Source organism: Phascolarctos cinereus, unplaced genomic scaffold (genome assembly GCF_003287225.1).
Source record: "Phascolarctos cinereus isolate Bilbo 61053 unplaced genomic scaffold, phaCin_HiC Scaffold_726;HRSCAF=1367, whole genome shotgun sequence".
Classification (NCBI taxonomy): Eukaryota; Metazoa; Chordata; class Mammalia; order Diprotodontia; family Phascolarctidae; genus Phascolarctos; species Phascolarctos cinereus.
The window spans coordinates 400,652,384-400,664,448 of NW_027556098.1; the positions used below are offsets into that span (position 1 = coordinate 400,652,384).

At 50.6% G+C, this 12,065-nt stretch overlaps 1 protein-coding gene across 2 annotated transcripts in view; it reads right to left on the reverse strand.

The window, feature by feature from the left end:
• Positions 1-247: 247 nt before the first annotated feature.
• Positions 248-12,065, reverse strand: part of ARHGEF16 (Rho guanine nucleotide exchange factor 16) — a 75,444-nt gene continuing 63,626 nt past the window's right edge. For both annotated transcript variants that reach the window (XM_020975487.2, XM_020975502.2), the window contains exons 11-15: positions 9,329-9,480; positions 7,626-7,814; positions 4,215-4,288; positions 1,702-1,803; positions 248-1,171 (exon numbers count right to left, since the gene is read on the reverse strand). In XM_020975487.2, coding sequence (XP_020831146.1) covers positions 1,032-1,171; positions 1,702-1,803; positions 4,215-4,288; positions 7,626-7,814; positions 9,329-9,480 — 657 coding nt within the window. In that variant the 3' untranslated portion in view covers positions 248-1,031. The remainder of the gene's footprint in view (positions 1,172-1,701; positions 1,804-4,214; positions 4,289-7,625; positions 7,815-9,328; positions 9,481-12,065) is intronic.

The following is a 12,065-nucleotide window of genomic DNA, read 5'->3' on the forward strand; positions in this document are numbered from 1 at the left end:
AGTTAGATGGCTACATGGATCTAGAATTCTAGACTCGGGAGTCCCAGATCTAGAAAACTTTGGACATTCTAATTCTAAGGTCCAAGCTTTGAGATGTAGGTCAGTGGTTCCAGGCTCTGAAATGACAGATCAGAGAACCTTGGAATCCAGGCACTTGGGGACTGATTGAAGTTTGCAGGAACCTTAGGATTCTGGGTTATAGGACCTCATGACACAAGGGCCCTTCCTGCAGTAAAGAAACAGTGGGTTTTAATGAAATAATTTTAATGACTTTTACATTTCTCAGAAAAACACAATATACAACAATGTACAGTCCAGTGCTCCTCCCCCCTCCCTCAGCCTCAGGGCCAGCCCCCAGAAAGCTGGGGGCTTTCAAGTCCGTCTGTGCCCCGACACCCACCTAGCAGGACCTGAAGGCCAAGGGAAGGAGGATCACTGCTGGGCCAATGAAAATGGGGGTGCAGGTGACAGCTGAGAGGAGGGCTGGCTTAATAAGGGCAGGGATGGCCTAAAAAATCCCCTGTCCTTCTGACCTCTGGCTACCTCCTCTGCCCAGCACAGCCCACTCCCTTCTTGTTTCCTTCTCAAATGCAAATGTTTTCGAAGGGATTAAACATTTCCTTTGTAATGCCATAGTCAGGAATGTGTGACAGGTGGTGCTGGGTAAGCAGACAGGTGCATTGTTATGGGATGTACCTACTGGGGCCACTCAAAGCCCACCTAAAGTGGCCTTTCTGTATGTGAATTTGGGGCAGGCTGGAGAGGGGAGGAAAAATCAACAGAAGGGGGGCAAACTCAGGACCAGATGAGCCCAGGCTTCCCAAAATTGGAACAAAAATTGACCCAGGGAAAAGGGTAATGGGAAGGGGCTGACTGGAACCCCAAAGATTCCCTGGAAAGGCTTCGCAGCTCACACGTACCATTTGCAAACCCTAGAGAAGACGGCTCTGATGGGGAACCCTCGGTCTGTTGTGAAACCCTTGCACCCAGACAAGAAACTTGGAAAGCCTGAGAAGGCTCGGATGAGTCGTCTACACATCCGTCTCCACCCTCAATCGTTCCAGCCTGCGCACGTTGCCTTCCACAGCCACTCTGCTGGTGATGGCTCGGGCATAGTCCTCGGGGAACCAGCCAATCTCCCCATCACGCAGACGCTCTCCATAAAACCAGCCTGTTATGAAAAAAAATAAAACAGTAGAAAGGAGAGCTCAATCCCGAGTGTTTAGACAGAGCAGAGGCAGCTGATGGGAAGGTCACTGGCTCAGTGGGTCTACTCTTGGTACCATCCTAAAATGCTTGGGGTCCCTATATGGATCAGGGAATCTAGGGGTCTTCCCTACTAAAAACATATCAGAAAGGGGATTAGAGAATAATTGAGCATGCTTTCAAGTTCTCAAATGTGACCTCGGACAAGTTAATTCACCCAAGTCTCAGTTTCCCCATCTGTAAAATGGCATCACTAACACCTGCACTATCTCACAGGTTTACTGTAAGAGAAGCAGTTTTTGAACCCCAAGCCCTATGGAAGTGTGGGCAATTATCAACAACTTTCTCTAGGATGTTAAATCAGGATCCAATTGACGCAATGTTTGCCCCATAGTGCGTCTGCTGTGTAAAGACAGGCACACTTAGCTTGGCTGCATAACATTCTGTGAAGTTTTTCAGTGTTGGCCGGTCAGGGCACATCCATGAGGAGCTCACCATCTTCTTGCTGCTGGATCAGGACCACATCTGCCTGCTGCAGGGTGATCTCATCGGCCTGTTTGGCAAAATACGCCTTGGTGATCTCCACCTGGTGTAGGTCTGAGGGCAAGGAGGGAGATGTGTCACTCAGGGCGTGATGACAGGGAAAAAGAAGGGGGTCGGGGCTTCCCTGAGCCTCTGCTGTGGGGCTCTGCTGCCAGAAAACCGGAGGGGGAGACAGTGGGAGAGGGAGAAGACCAGGAATCGGGGAGTGAGGAGGATGAGGGGGACAAAGACGGCAGGGAGAAGAGGGGGACAAGGAGGTGGAGAGGAAGATGAAGACAAGGAAGGAGGGAGAAGAGGAAGGGGAGGAGGAGGACGAAGAAGAGAGGAGGGAGGCAGGGAGAGAGGAAAGAGAAGAGCAGGGAAGGAAAAAACCTTCACTACAGAAGAAGGGATTTCTGACAGCCAGATCAGATCCTGTTCCCTGCCCCTAGGTTAGGGTCTATGGGAGAGGAGGGGTAGCATCCCCCTTCCCTTCACCCTGCCTACGACCAAAGAATGCAAGTGAAGCCTCGTCCTTGGGGACTCCAGTCCCAAGGGGGCCCCACATTGGGAGGCTGGGGTCGGCCCCCGGGTAAAGAAGGGGCCAAGTCCCAGCTGCCAGAGCCCTCAAGCCTGGAGCCAGGAGGCGAGAGTAAGCCTGCTGCAAAGGAAGATTCTAGTCTTGCTCGGACGGGAGCTATCTCCTTGCCCTGGGCCTGGCTCCTAGTGGGCAGCCCCAGCCTCCTCCGGCCAGGTCAGGTTTGCCTCCTGGACCCCTACTTCAGGTGGAGAAAAGGCTGGGCTCTGGTTCATGCTCTACACTACGCAGCCAGCAGGGGGCGCCCGGGGAGCATCTCCTGGCTTACGGATGGTCCTTCGCTTTGTCCTCTCTAACCCTACGTAAAGGGAGGTCAAGAAAGACTGATTTAAAAGAGGCTCACAGGCACACAGAGACTCATGACTGTCAATCATTCAATTAATAAGCACTTATTAATCGCCTATTGTTGTCCCGGCATTATCTGGGTACGGGGGGGGGTAGAGGGCAGAAACAAATATATTCTCACCGAGGCAGACAACGTGTACATGTATAAGTATGGCACATGGCTCTCTTGGGGGAGTAGGCAAAGCCCCCTGGAGAAGGTGGTTAAGCTGAGCCCTCAAGGAAGCTCTGATTGATGGAGGGGAGGGGAAGGGCATTCCAGGCTTAGGGACAGAGGTAGCAGATACAGCATCATGTAAGAGGCACGTTACGAAGACCAGTTTGGCAGGACCACAGTGAATATGGAGGGCAGTCATGTGATGAGGCTGGAAATATAGGTTGGGTCCAGGTTGTTAAGAATTTTAAATGTAGTGAGCAGGGGTCAATGGTCAGACCTGTTCTGTGTTAGGTCTGGGTTGAGGACAGAAGGCGCGGATACCAATTAGCATGATGTTACAATACTGAGGGCCCGAACTAGCTATGTGCGTAGATAAGAAGGGAAAGCATACAAGAGATCTGGGCAACTGAGCGGGTGCGTGGGGCGAGGGAGGGTGAAAAACGGAGGACAACTCTGAGGTTGTGTATGCGTAACTAGGATGACGGCGGGGTCTTTGCCAGAAATAGGAGTGTGTGAAAGAGAGGTGGGTTTGGAGGGGAAGAGGCCTGCTCTGGACAAGTGGAGTTTGAGACACATGTAGGACTTCCAGTTTGAAATATCTGATCAGCAGTGGGTGACAAACTTGGAATTTGGGGCCAAGGGATGGGAATTGGCTGGAGAGGGGAGTCTTCTTGGGTGAAGATGATAACTAAACCCACGGGAGCTGGTGAGATTACCAAGTGAGAGAGTATAGACAGAAAAGCAAAGTAGGCCTATGGATAGATCCCCTATAGGGGATCTCTGACCCCACAGTTAATGGGTGCGACATGATGATTCAGGAAAAGAGACTGCGAAGGAAGGAGAGGCCAGACACGTTGGGGGAGAATCAAGAGTAGTCACAACAATGCAGAGAAGAGAGTATCTGGGGGAGAGAGTGGTTAACAGTGTTAAATGCCTGCTCACAGATCTGCATTGTGCCCTCCTTCACATTCACAAAGACACAAACAGGTGTGTTTACAGACACACAGACCCCCAAAGATCCGAGGAGAATTAAACTAGGGCTATCCCAGGGAGCCCTGACTTAGGGCAAGAAGCAGTGACAGATGTTCTCAGATCCATCTGAGGTGTGGCAAGGGAGGAAGGGGAATCTGTTTCTCTTATAGCTGCAGGCAGAGCCAGCCCCCCAGGCCCTCAGACCCCAGGCGCTCAAGCTCTCCAGACTTCTGCTCCAACATAAGCATCCTGTCCTCTGCTTCATCTCTGAAGAATCTGAGCTCCTCCACTCCCTAACTCCCACCTGCTGAAAGCTCCCATCAGCAAGAGCCAGAGTTATGCACTCCAGCTGCACGGAGGAGGCCGAGCCGCCCTCCCCCATCTGGCTTCGTCCTCCCTCCCAAGCCTGGGTCGTACCTCCTTTACTGGCTAGGCCTTGCTCCTGATTCTCCTTATGCTCCAGGGCAGTGATCCACCGGGCCCGGTCACTCCTGTGGACATGAGAGAAAACAACCTGAGAGTCTGGAGCTATCAGGGCAAACACTGAGATCTAGAAGGGACCTCTGAGGACACTTTTTATCTTACAGAGGATGAAGCAGGAAGAGACGAGAGACGACTAGGGATAAACAGCAGGAGAGACAGAGACACTTGTCCAGGGTCACACAGACAATGAACAGAAGGGTTAGGATTCCAGCCCGTTCAAAAAGAGCTGGCCCTGGAGTCAGAAGACCAAAGCTCCTTTCTGGAGCCCTTCTGGGCTAAAGGTGGGCCTGGTGCATGGGATGACTCTGGAATCACTTGAATTATAGCAAGGTCCTGATTACTGCCAATAATGAATTCCCCACGGTGGTCACGTCATTCCAGTTCATACTGCATATTTACACTGGGCAGGAACCAATGACCATATTTTACTTAATTATAACATTAAATACTTGGAATAACTGAATTCAAATACATGTAACCACTTCAAGGGATTCATTATTGGCACTAAAGGGGCCTTGCTGTATTTGATGATGTGATTATGAAGACATGAAAAAAGGCACAGTGAAAAGAAGGCTGGTTCTGCCGTCCAAGAGCCTGGGTTCATATCCTGCCTCTGACACCTGTGTGTCACCTCTCTGGTCCTCAGTTTCCTCATCTGTAAAATGAGGAGGAAGGTCTATTGCAGCTCTAAATCCCATGATGTAACTTTGGGGCTTCAAAGCCTCATTAACATCACATTTCTATGTGTCTCAAACTTGTAGCTGCTCAGGGTCCACACTGAAAGACACCCTGGACCATTTAGTCCATCCCAGACCTAACCAAGAGTCCTCTCTCCAACACGCCCAATGAGTGGTCACATCTCTTTGCAAAGTGTGATTCCCCCCAACCCCTTTGGCTGGGGTCAAGTGGGAATAGTTAATGAGCTGACCAGACTGGCTTGGGACCCTTCCAGGGGTTTGAGACAATGGAGGAATTTCAGGAGCAAGCCAGCCCAACGGTGAAAGACTCCATGTTCAGAAGGAAACATTCTTGGTAGGGAGAGAAATGGTAGTGTAAATGTGTGTGTTTGGGTGTGTGTACGTATGTGTGACTGTCTGTCTCTTTCCTCCCGTTTCCATTGATTGTATCACAAGAGAAAGGACTGTATAAAATAGGGCATCTAGAAAAGAGCAAATACATGCTGATGGCAAAGAGCTAGTCACACTAGAAAAGAGAGGTTCTATGTGGGATCTAAGATACACTGAAAACAAACATGAATAAAGGCAAATTTAAAAAAAGATAGTCACTCAAATAAGGAAGCAGTTTCAAGGAATGCTACCCCTTGTATTGGAGAATCCTGGCTATGGACTCATGAAAAGACTTCCAGCAACTAAGAGCTGTGGATTTACCCTTTGGTCACACGTGTTCCCTACATATGTTGCTCATGACCACTGTACCAACCCAAAAGTACCAACCATATTTACTCTACCATCCCAGTAAATGCCCTTTCTAAAAACTAATGAAGTCTGTCTTACTCATGCTAACAGAGGTATACTGGTAGGGGCTCATGAGATACAGGATGAAAATCCCAACCCCTCAGAGTTTCCTCTAAAACCCTGAAAATAGCAGCTGCCCTTCTGGAGACTCAAACCCATGAGTCTGAGTGTGCATTGAGGGAGAGACCTCAGAGGGGAGTCCCACACCAGAGGTGTCAAACGTGTGACCCGTTATACGTGGTCCCTAGTGTGGCCCAAACTAGATTAAAATGTAATTGGGAAATACCAAATAAAATAAATGGAACATAGGTATTCTGAATTTGTGGTTTCCTGGGTCAATATGGAGCCCACAGGCATCCTTATGGACCATTTAGTGCCCACCAGCCCCTTTCTATTTGGATTTCACCCTCTGTTCCACAGGATCTCAACAAAATCACAAAACGCTACCTTGGTTTTCTGATCTGAAATTGTAAGGGCAACAATTTTAATTCTTTTTGTCTCTCGAAAGATTTATTTCCATTTTTGAAATGGTATCGTAATAGAATTCTGATAGCAGAAACAAAGGCAATATTAAATTATGGAATTACAAATATATAAACTACAAAGTGCTGGGGAAAAAATGAATGAAAGGCCCCATAAACTGAAAACAAATCAAAGTGAAGAGATTCATAGTAATTATGAATTTGAGAACCAGAGGAAAATAGATTATGTTTTAGCAGGAATCCGAGATGGCGATGCCACACTGGCAAAGTCCTGCACCTGTTATGCTTAGAATTTTCAATAGAAAATGCATCCTGGAAACCTTTCTGCCAAATAAAACATCTTAGCCACGGAATCCAAAGACCCGAATGAGAGTTTTGTGAAGAAAGACGTGACACTCCCCCACACACACTTCCCCTGATAACCAAAGACAAATACAATTGAAAATTTTTGTTTATTAATTGCACCCTTTGCTATCCAATATGCTTCCTTCCTTCCTCCCTCCCTCCTTCCCTCTTTCTTTCCTTCCTTCCTTCCTTCCTTCCTTCCTTCCTTCCTTCCTCTCTCTCTCTCTCTCTCTCTCTCTCTCTCTCTCTCTCTCTCTCTCTCTCTCTCTCTCTCTCCTCTCCCTCCTCCTCCCTCCCTCCTTCCTTCCACCACCAAGCTGGTGCTGATTGGCATATTTAAACACATCCAGGTGTACTGATAGAGGGAGTATCTTCATTGGAAGTTCTCTATACCAATACAGTCACAGATCCACCCAAAATGACACCTAATAACACATCTCTAGATGATACCAAGGGCTTCTTAAATCATGAAAAGACATCTCCACTTAGCCGTGTGGACCTCAACGCAAACCTAACATGTCCGAAATCTGACTCATCAAATCCTTCCCTGAAATGGAAGGCCTTTCTGTATTGTTGTCTAACAGTAGTACCCCTCCCCATTCTTGGGCAGGGGTGTGTGTGTGTGTGTGTGTGTGTGTGTGTGTGTGTGTGTGTGTGTGTGTGTGTGTGTGTGTGTGCGCAATAATTCTAATCTCTTACAGGAGAGGAAAGCCATGTCATGCACAGTCCAGTGGGAAGAGGCCTGGCTTTGGAGTCAGAAGCCAGCCTGTACTGTCCTGCGGGAAACACTTAACTGCTCTGTATCTCAGTTTCTTGTCTATAAAATAAGAAGGTTGAGCCAGAAGACCCTCCTAGTTCTAAATTCATGACCCAATCAATGATCTAAAGGTCACGGCACATAAGCAACCCATGCTATCCACCAGATCAGCCCAAAGGCCAGTGGCTACACCCTCCCAGCCCCAATGCTGCACCTGTCCTCTCCTGTCCCCGCCCTCAAGTGCTCCTAGAAGAGGGGCCCAGGCTTGTGACTGCCACCTACTTACGCAGAGTCTGAGGACAACAGGATCTGCTCCTGCTTCCCTTCGCTGTTCCTCAGCATGGTCACCTGGAAGGGGTAAGGGATGGACGAGCTGCGGTTGCTCCCTCCCGGCAATGAGATTTCATCTGGCTCCACCTTCTTGACTTGGATTTGGTCCTTCTTGGCGTAATCTATCACCACGTAGTGCTCCTCACTGCCAAAGGGCAAAGCGGCCTGGTGAGATCTCAGGCTGGACGGCATCTCACTCTCCGTGACAGCTCCCACCACCAGTCTCATGCCTGAATGAAGTGTTGTCAAGTGGCCTGGGTCACTGACCTACCAATCCCACACCCAGCACCCTGCCGGGAGGGAGGAAGAAAGAGGGGAGGAAGAAAGGAGGGAGAGAGAGGAAGGGAAGGAAGGAAGGAAGGAAGGAAGGTAGGAAGGAGCAAGGAAGGTGGGAAGGAGGGAGGGAGGGAGAAAGGAAGGAAGAAAGGAAGGAAAGATGGAAGGTGGGAGGGAAGAAGGTGAGAAGAAGGGAGATGGGGAGGAAGGGAGGGAACAAGGGAAGGTAGGAAGGAAGGAGGAAAGGAGACAGGGAGAGAGGAAGGTGGGAGGGAAGGAGAGAGGGAGGAAGGGAAAGAAAGGAAGGGGAGGAAGGAAAGGGAGGGAGGGAGGAAAGAAGAGAGGGATGGAGGAAGGAAGGGAAAGGAAGAAAGGACGGAAGGGAGGAAGGGAGGGAGGGAGGAAGGTGGGAAGGAGGGAGGGAGGGAGGGGCTTCCCCTTGGAGTCTGCATTTGGTCTGCAGGCTGGCCTGCCTCCATTTCCCTCCCAGTCCCGTTTCTCTAGCCTTCAAACACGCTGCTGGGCCGAGCACTTTCATTTCCCCTACTTCTTGGCTCCCTGTTGTGCATTGTCTTCCCCATTAGAACGTAAGCTCTTTGAGGGCAGAGACTGTCTTCTTCTTCTTGCTTGGCATACAGCAAGTGCTTAATAAATCCTTGTTTTCTTCCATCCCTTCTACTCTTCTTAGTGCAGGGGCAAAAATGTTGGACTTGGAGGCAGAAGAACTGGATTCGAATCTGACTCTAATACTGACTAGCTACATGACCCTGGGAAAATTTCTTGCTCTGTTTGCCTCAGTTTACTCATCTATAAAATGGGAACGATTAGAGCACCTACCTCTCAGGTTGTTGTGAAATATTATCTGTAAAGTGCCTAGGACAGTGTTTGACACACAGTAGGCACTATATAAATGCTAGCTATCGCTATTTTTATTATTGTGACGAGGAGGCAGAAGCCAGTGGAATTCTTGAGTCTGGGAGTTCTGGACCGCAGGGAGCGAAAGCCAATCAGGGGTCCACATTCTGTTCCTGGAATCCCTGCGTGCCCCCTCCCCCCTGGCCTGCTCTCGCCCTGCTGGGGTAGGTTCTTGGCAGATGGACCCTGGAGGGTTAGCTACATACACCCTGCAGAGGGCATCGCTTGGGAGGCCGGACAAAAGGCAGAGACTCGTAAATGAGACTTGGTCGAGGCTGGCGTGCTCTCTGTGGCCGAGGAGAACCAGAGAACTCGGTCTGACGTTAACTCTCACTGAGCCAGACGGGCTCTGAGCTCCGGTCAGACAGGACCTCCTCCCAAGCTGTCCCGAGGCCTTCCATCCCCCACACCGGCCCCTCCTGCAGCCCCCCCGAGGTCCCAGGGCACGGAAGGGCAGGGGAGGGGCACCTCTTCTTCTTGGTGACCATCAGGACGTCATCAAACAGGAAGAGGTAGCATGTCGGCCGGCTGGAGATTTTCCGGAAGAGGCTGGGCTCTTCCACCAAGCAGAGCTCCCCTCTCTTCAGCAGCCACCGGGAGACAGAGATCAGAGGAAAGGCCTGGGAGGAAGCAGAGCCGGACGTGACCACCAGAGAGGCCTGGGCCAAGCCTCAACTTATTCATCTGCAAAATGGGGATAATGGTACTTGCTCTACAGGGCTGCTTCCCTGAGTGAGGGGCAGAGGGCTAAGCGAGGAACTGAGACCCTCCTGCTCTTTACTCACCAGCCAGGTGACCTTGGGCAACTCAATGAACTCAGCCCATATATTTTCTCTTTTTAAATTCTCTCTCTCTCCCTCCCTCTCTCTCTCTCTCTCCCTCTCTCTCCCTCCCTTCCTCCCTCCCTCCCTTTCTCTCTCCCTCCCTCTCTCTCTCTCCCTCTCCCCCTCCCTCCCTCTCCCCCTCCCTCCCTCTCTCTCCCTCCCTCTCTCTCTCTCTTTCCCTCTCCCCCTCCCTCCCTCTCTCTCTCCCTCCCTCTCTCTTTCCCTCTCCTCCTCCCTCCTCTCTCTCTTTCCCTCTCCCCTCCCTCCCTCTCCCCCTCCCTCCCTCTCTCTCTCTCTTTCCCTCTCCCCCTCCCTCCCTCCCTCTCTCTCTCTCTTTCCCTCTCCCCCTCCCTCCTCTCCCCTCCCTCCCTCTCTCTCCCTCCCTCTCTCTCTCTCTCTCTCTCCCTCTCCCCCTCCCTCCCTTTCTCTCTCCCTCTCTCTCTCTCTCCCTCTCTCTCCCTCCCTTCCTCCCTCCCTCCCTTCCTCTCTCTCCCCCCCCCTTTTCTTTCCTCTCTCAATCTCTAGCTTTACCATCAATCATATCCCAATGACTCATTCTTGCTCCTCAACAGAAGCCTCCCATGTTACAAACAAGCTCAGCTGAGCAAAACAAATAAACACAGTGACCACATCAGAAGATGCATGCCCCATTCTGCATGTACAGTCCATCACCTCCCGGCTAAGAGGCAGGAGACATCGTCATCTGTCCACTGAGGTCTTGACATGGACCTCCATTTTCTTACCTCTGAAGTGAGGGGGCCTGGACGAGGCAATCCCTTCTAGATCTAACTATGAGTCAAGGGACCTTTCAGTCTTGGATGGGGGAGAAATCAGTCACTCAAACCCCAAACAGCAGGGGAACTATTAACAGACCAAGAATAAGGATCACAGTAAGAAGATGGATGGATCTGGAGGCGGAGAGGACCTGGGTTCAAATCCCACATCTCCTATACCTTGAGTAAGTCAATTAACTCTCCTGGCCCTCAGTTTCCTCATCTGTAAAATGCAGAGTGTGGACCAGAGGATATCTAAGATTCTCAAATCAATGATCACGCCCCTGGTGATTTCTCTCCCCGACCTCTACCCTCACCTTTGTCCAGACAGATTGCCCTTTCACCTTCAGCTCCAACTACAGTTACCCCGGCCAGGTCCCTTCTGTCCTACTAGAGTGGGAGCTCCCTGTGGGCAGGGCTTCCATCTTAAGTCTTCCTTGTCTCCTCCCAGCATCTTATACATAAAATCAGAATGTCAGAGCTTCAAGAGCCCTCAAAAATCACCTAACCCTTATTAACAGAAAAGGGAAATGAAACCTCAAGCTAAAGGACTTATGCAACTAGTAAGTGGCAGAGACTTGATTTGAACTCCGGGCTCTTTATATTCAAAGCCCGGGACTCTGTCCATTAACCTAATAGGTGTCCAACAAATGAGTTAAACAAACAAATGCAATCAAGCACTCTTTGGAATGAGTTCAGGGACAGGTGATAGAGCTGCTTGGAAGGCGAGGTCCCCCCGGGGGGCTTCCTGGAGGGGATGGGGCTAACGGTGGCCCCTGAAGGCTGGCAGGACTGGGGAGGGGAGGGGGAGTGGGGAGAACATTCCTGGTAAAGGAAACAGCGCGGGCAGACACCGAGCGCAGGGAAGGAACCTCTTTGTTTCAGGAGACAGTGAGGATACTAGTTGGTTTGAAGGGGACTAGGAGGAGAAGTGGGAAATACGGTGGAGGCCAGGCCTTGAAAACCAGGTAGAGCAGTGTGGAATCCCTGCGTGCCCCCTCCCCCTGAGTGCTCGTGAGCAGGGGAAGTCACATGATGAAAGGGGTCAGTGTGGGGGTGCTATACACATGAGGGGTGAGGGCAGGGGGAGGCTAAACCTGGGGGGTGGAGTTAGAGTGATTCAGGCACACAGGTGTTAACAAGCATTTACTGTGTGCTGGGAGCTGGGGAAATAAAGACAGGAAAAAAAATATGGTCCCCACCCTGTTCATTGCCCCGCCCCATCCCGACCCCCCACCACTCACATGCTAGTGGGGAGACGACAGGCAAGCAACCACCCGCATCAAACACACTTCAAATGGAAAGTGATGGGTCCGGGTAGGGGAGGAGCCAGGGCAGGCCTCTGGGATTAGGGAGCAGGGGTCTAGACCAGACAGGCGGGGCAGTCTGATATTGGGCTGGGTGGTTTGAGAAAGAACACAGAGGAAGCATTCACTCATTCATCTCTCCAGTGACATAATCCTGTCGGTTAAGAGGCAGGGATGAAGGAGGTTGGGATCTGGAAGGGCCTTGGCCCAGATGACAGGGAATTAGGGTCATAGGCAGGATCAGTTCCCAACCCCCCTTCAATTTTACTACCTTAACAACCATATTTTAATGTAATTGGTT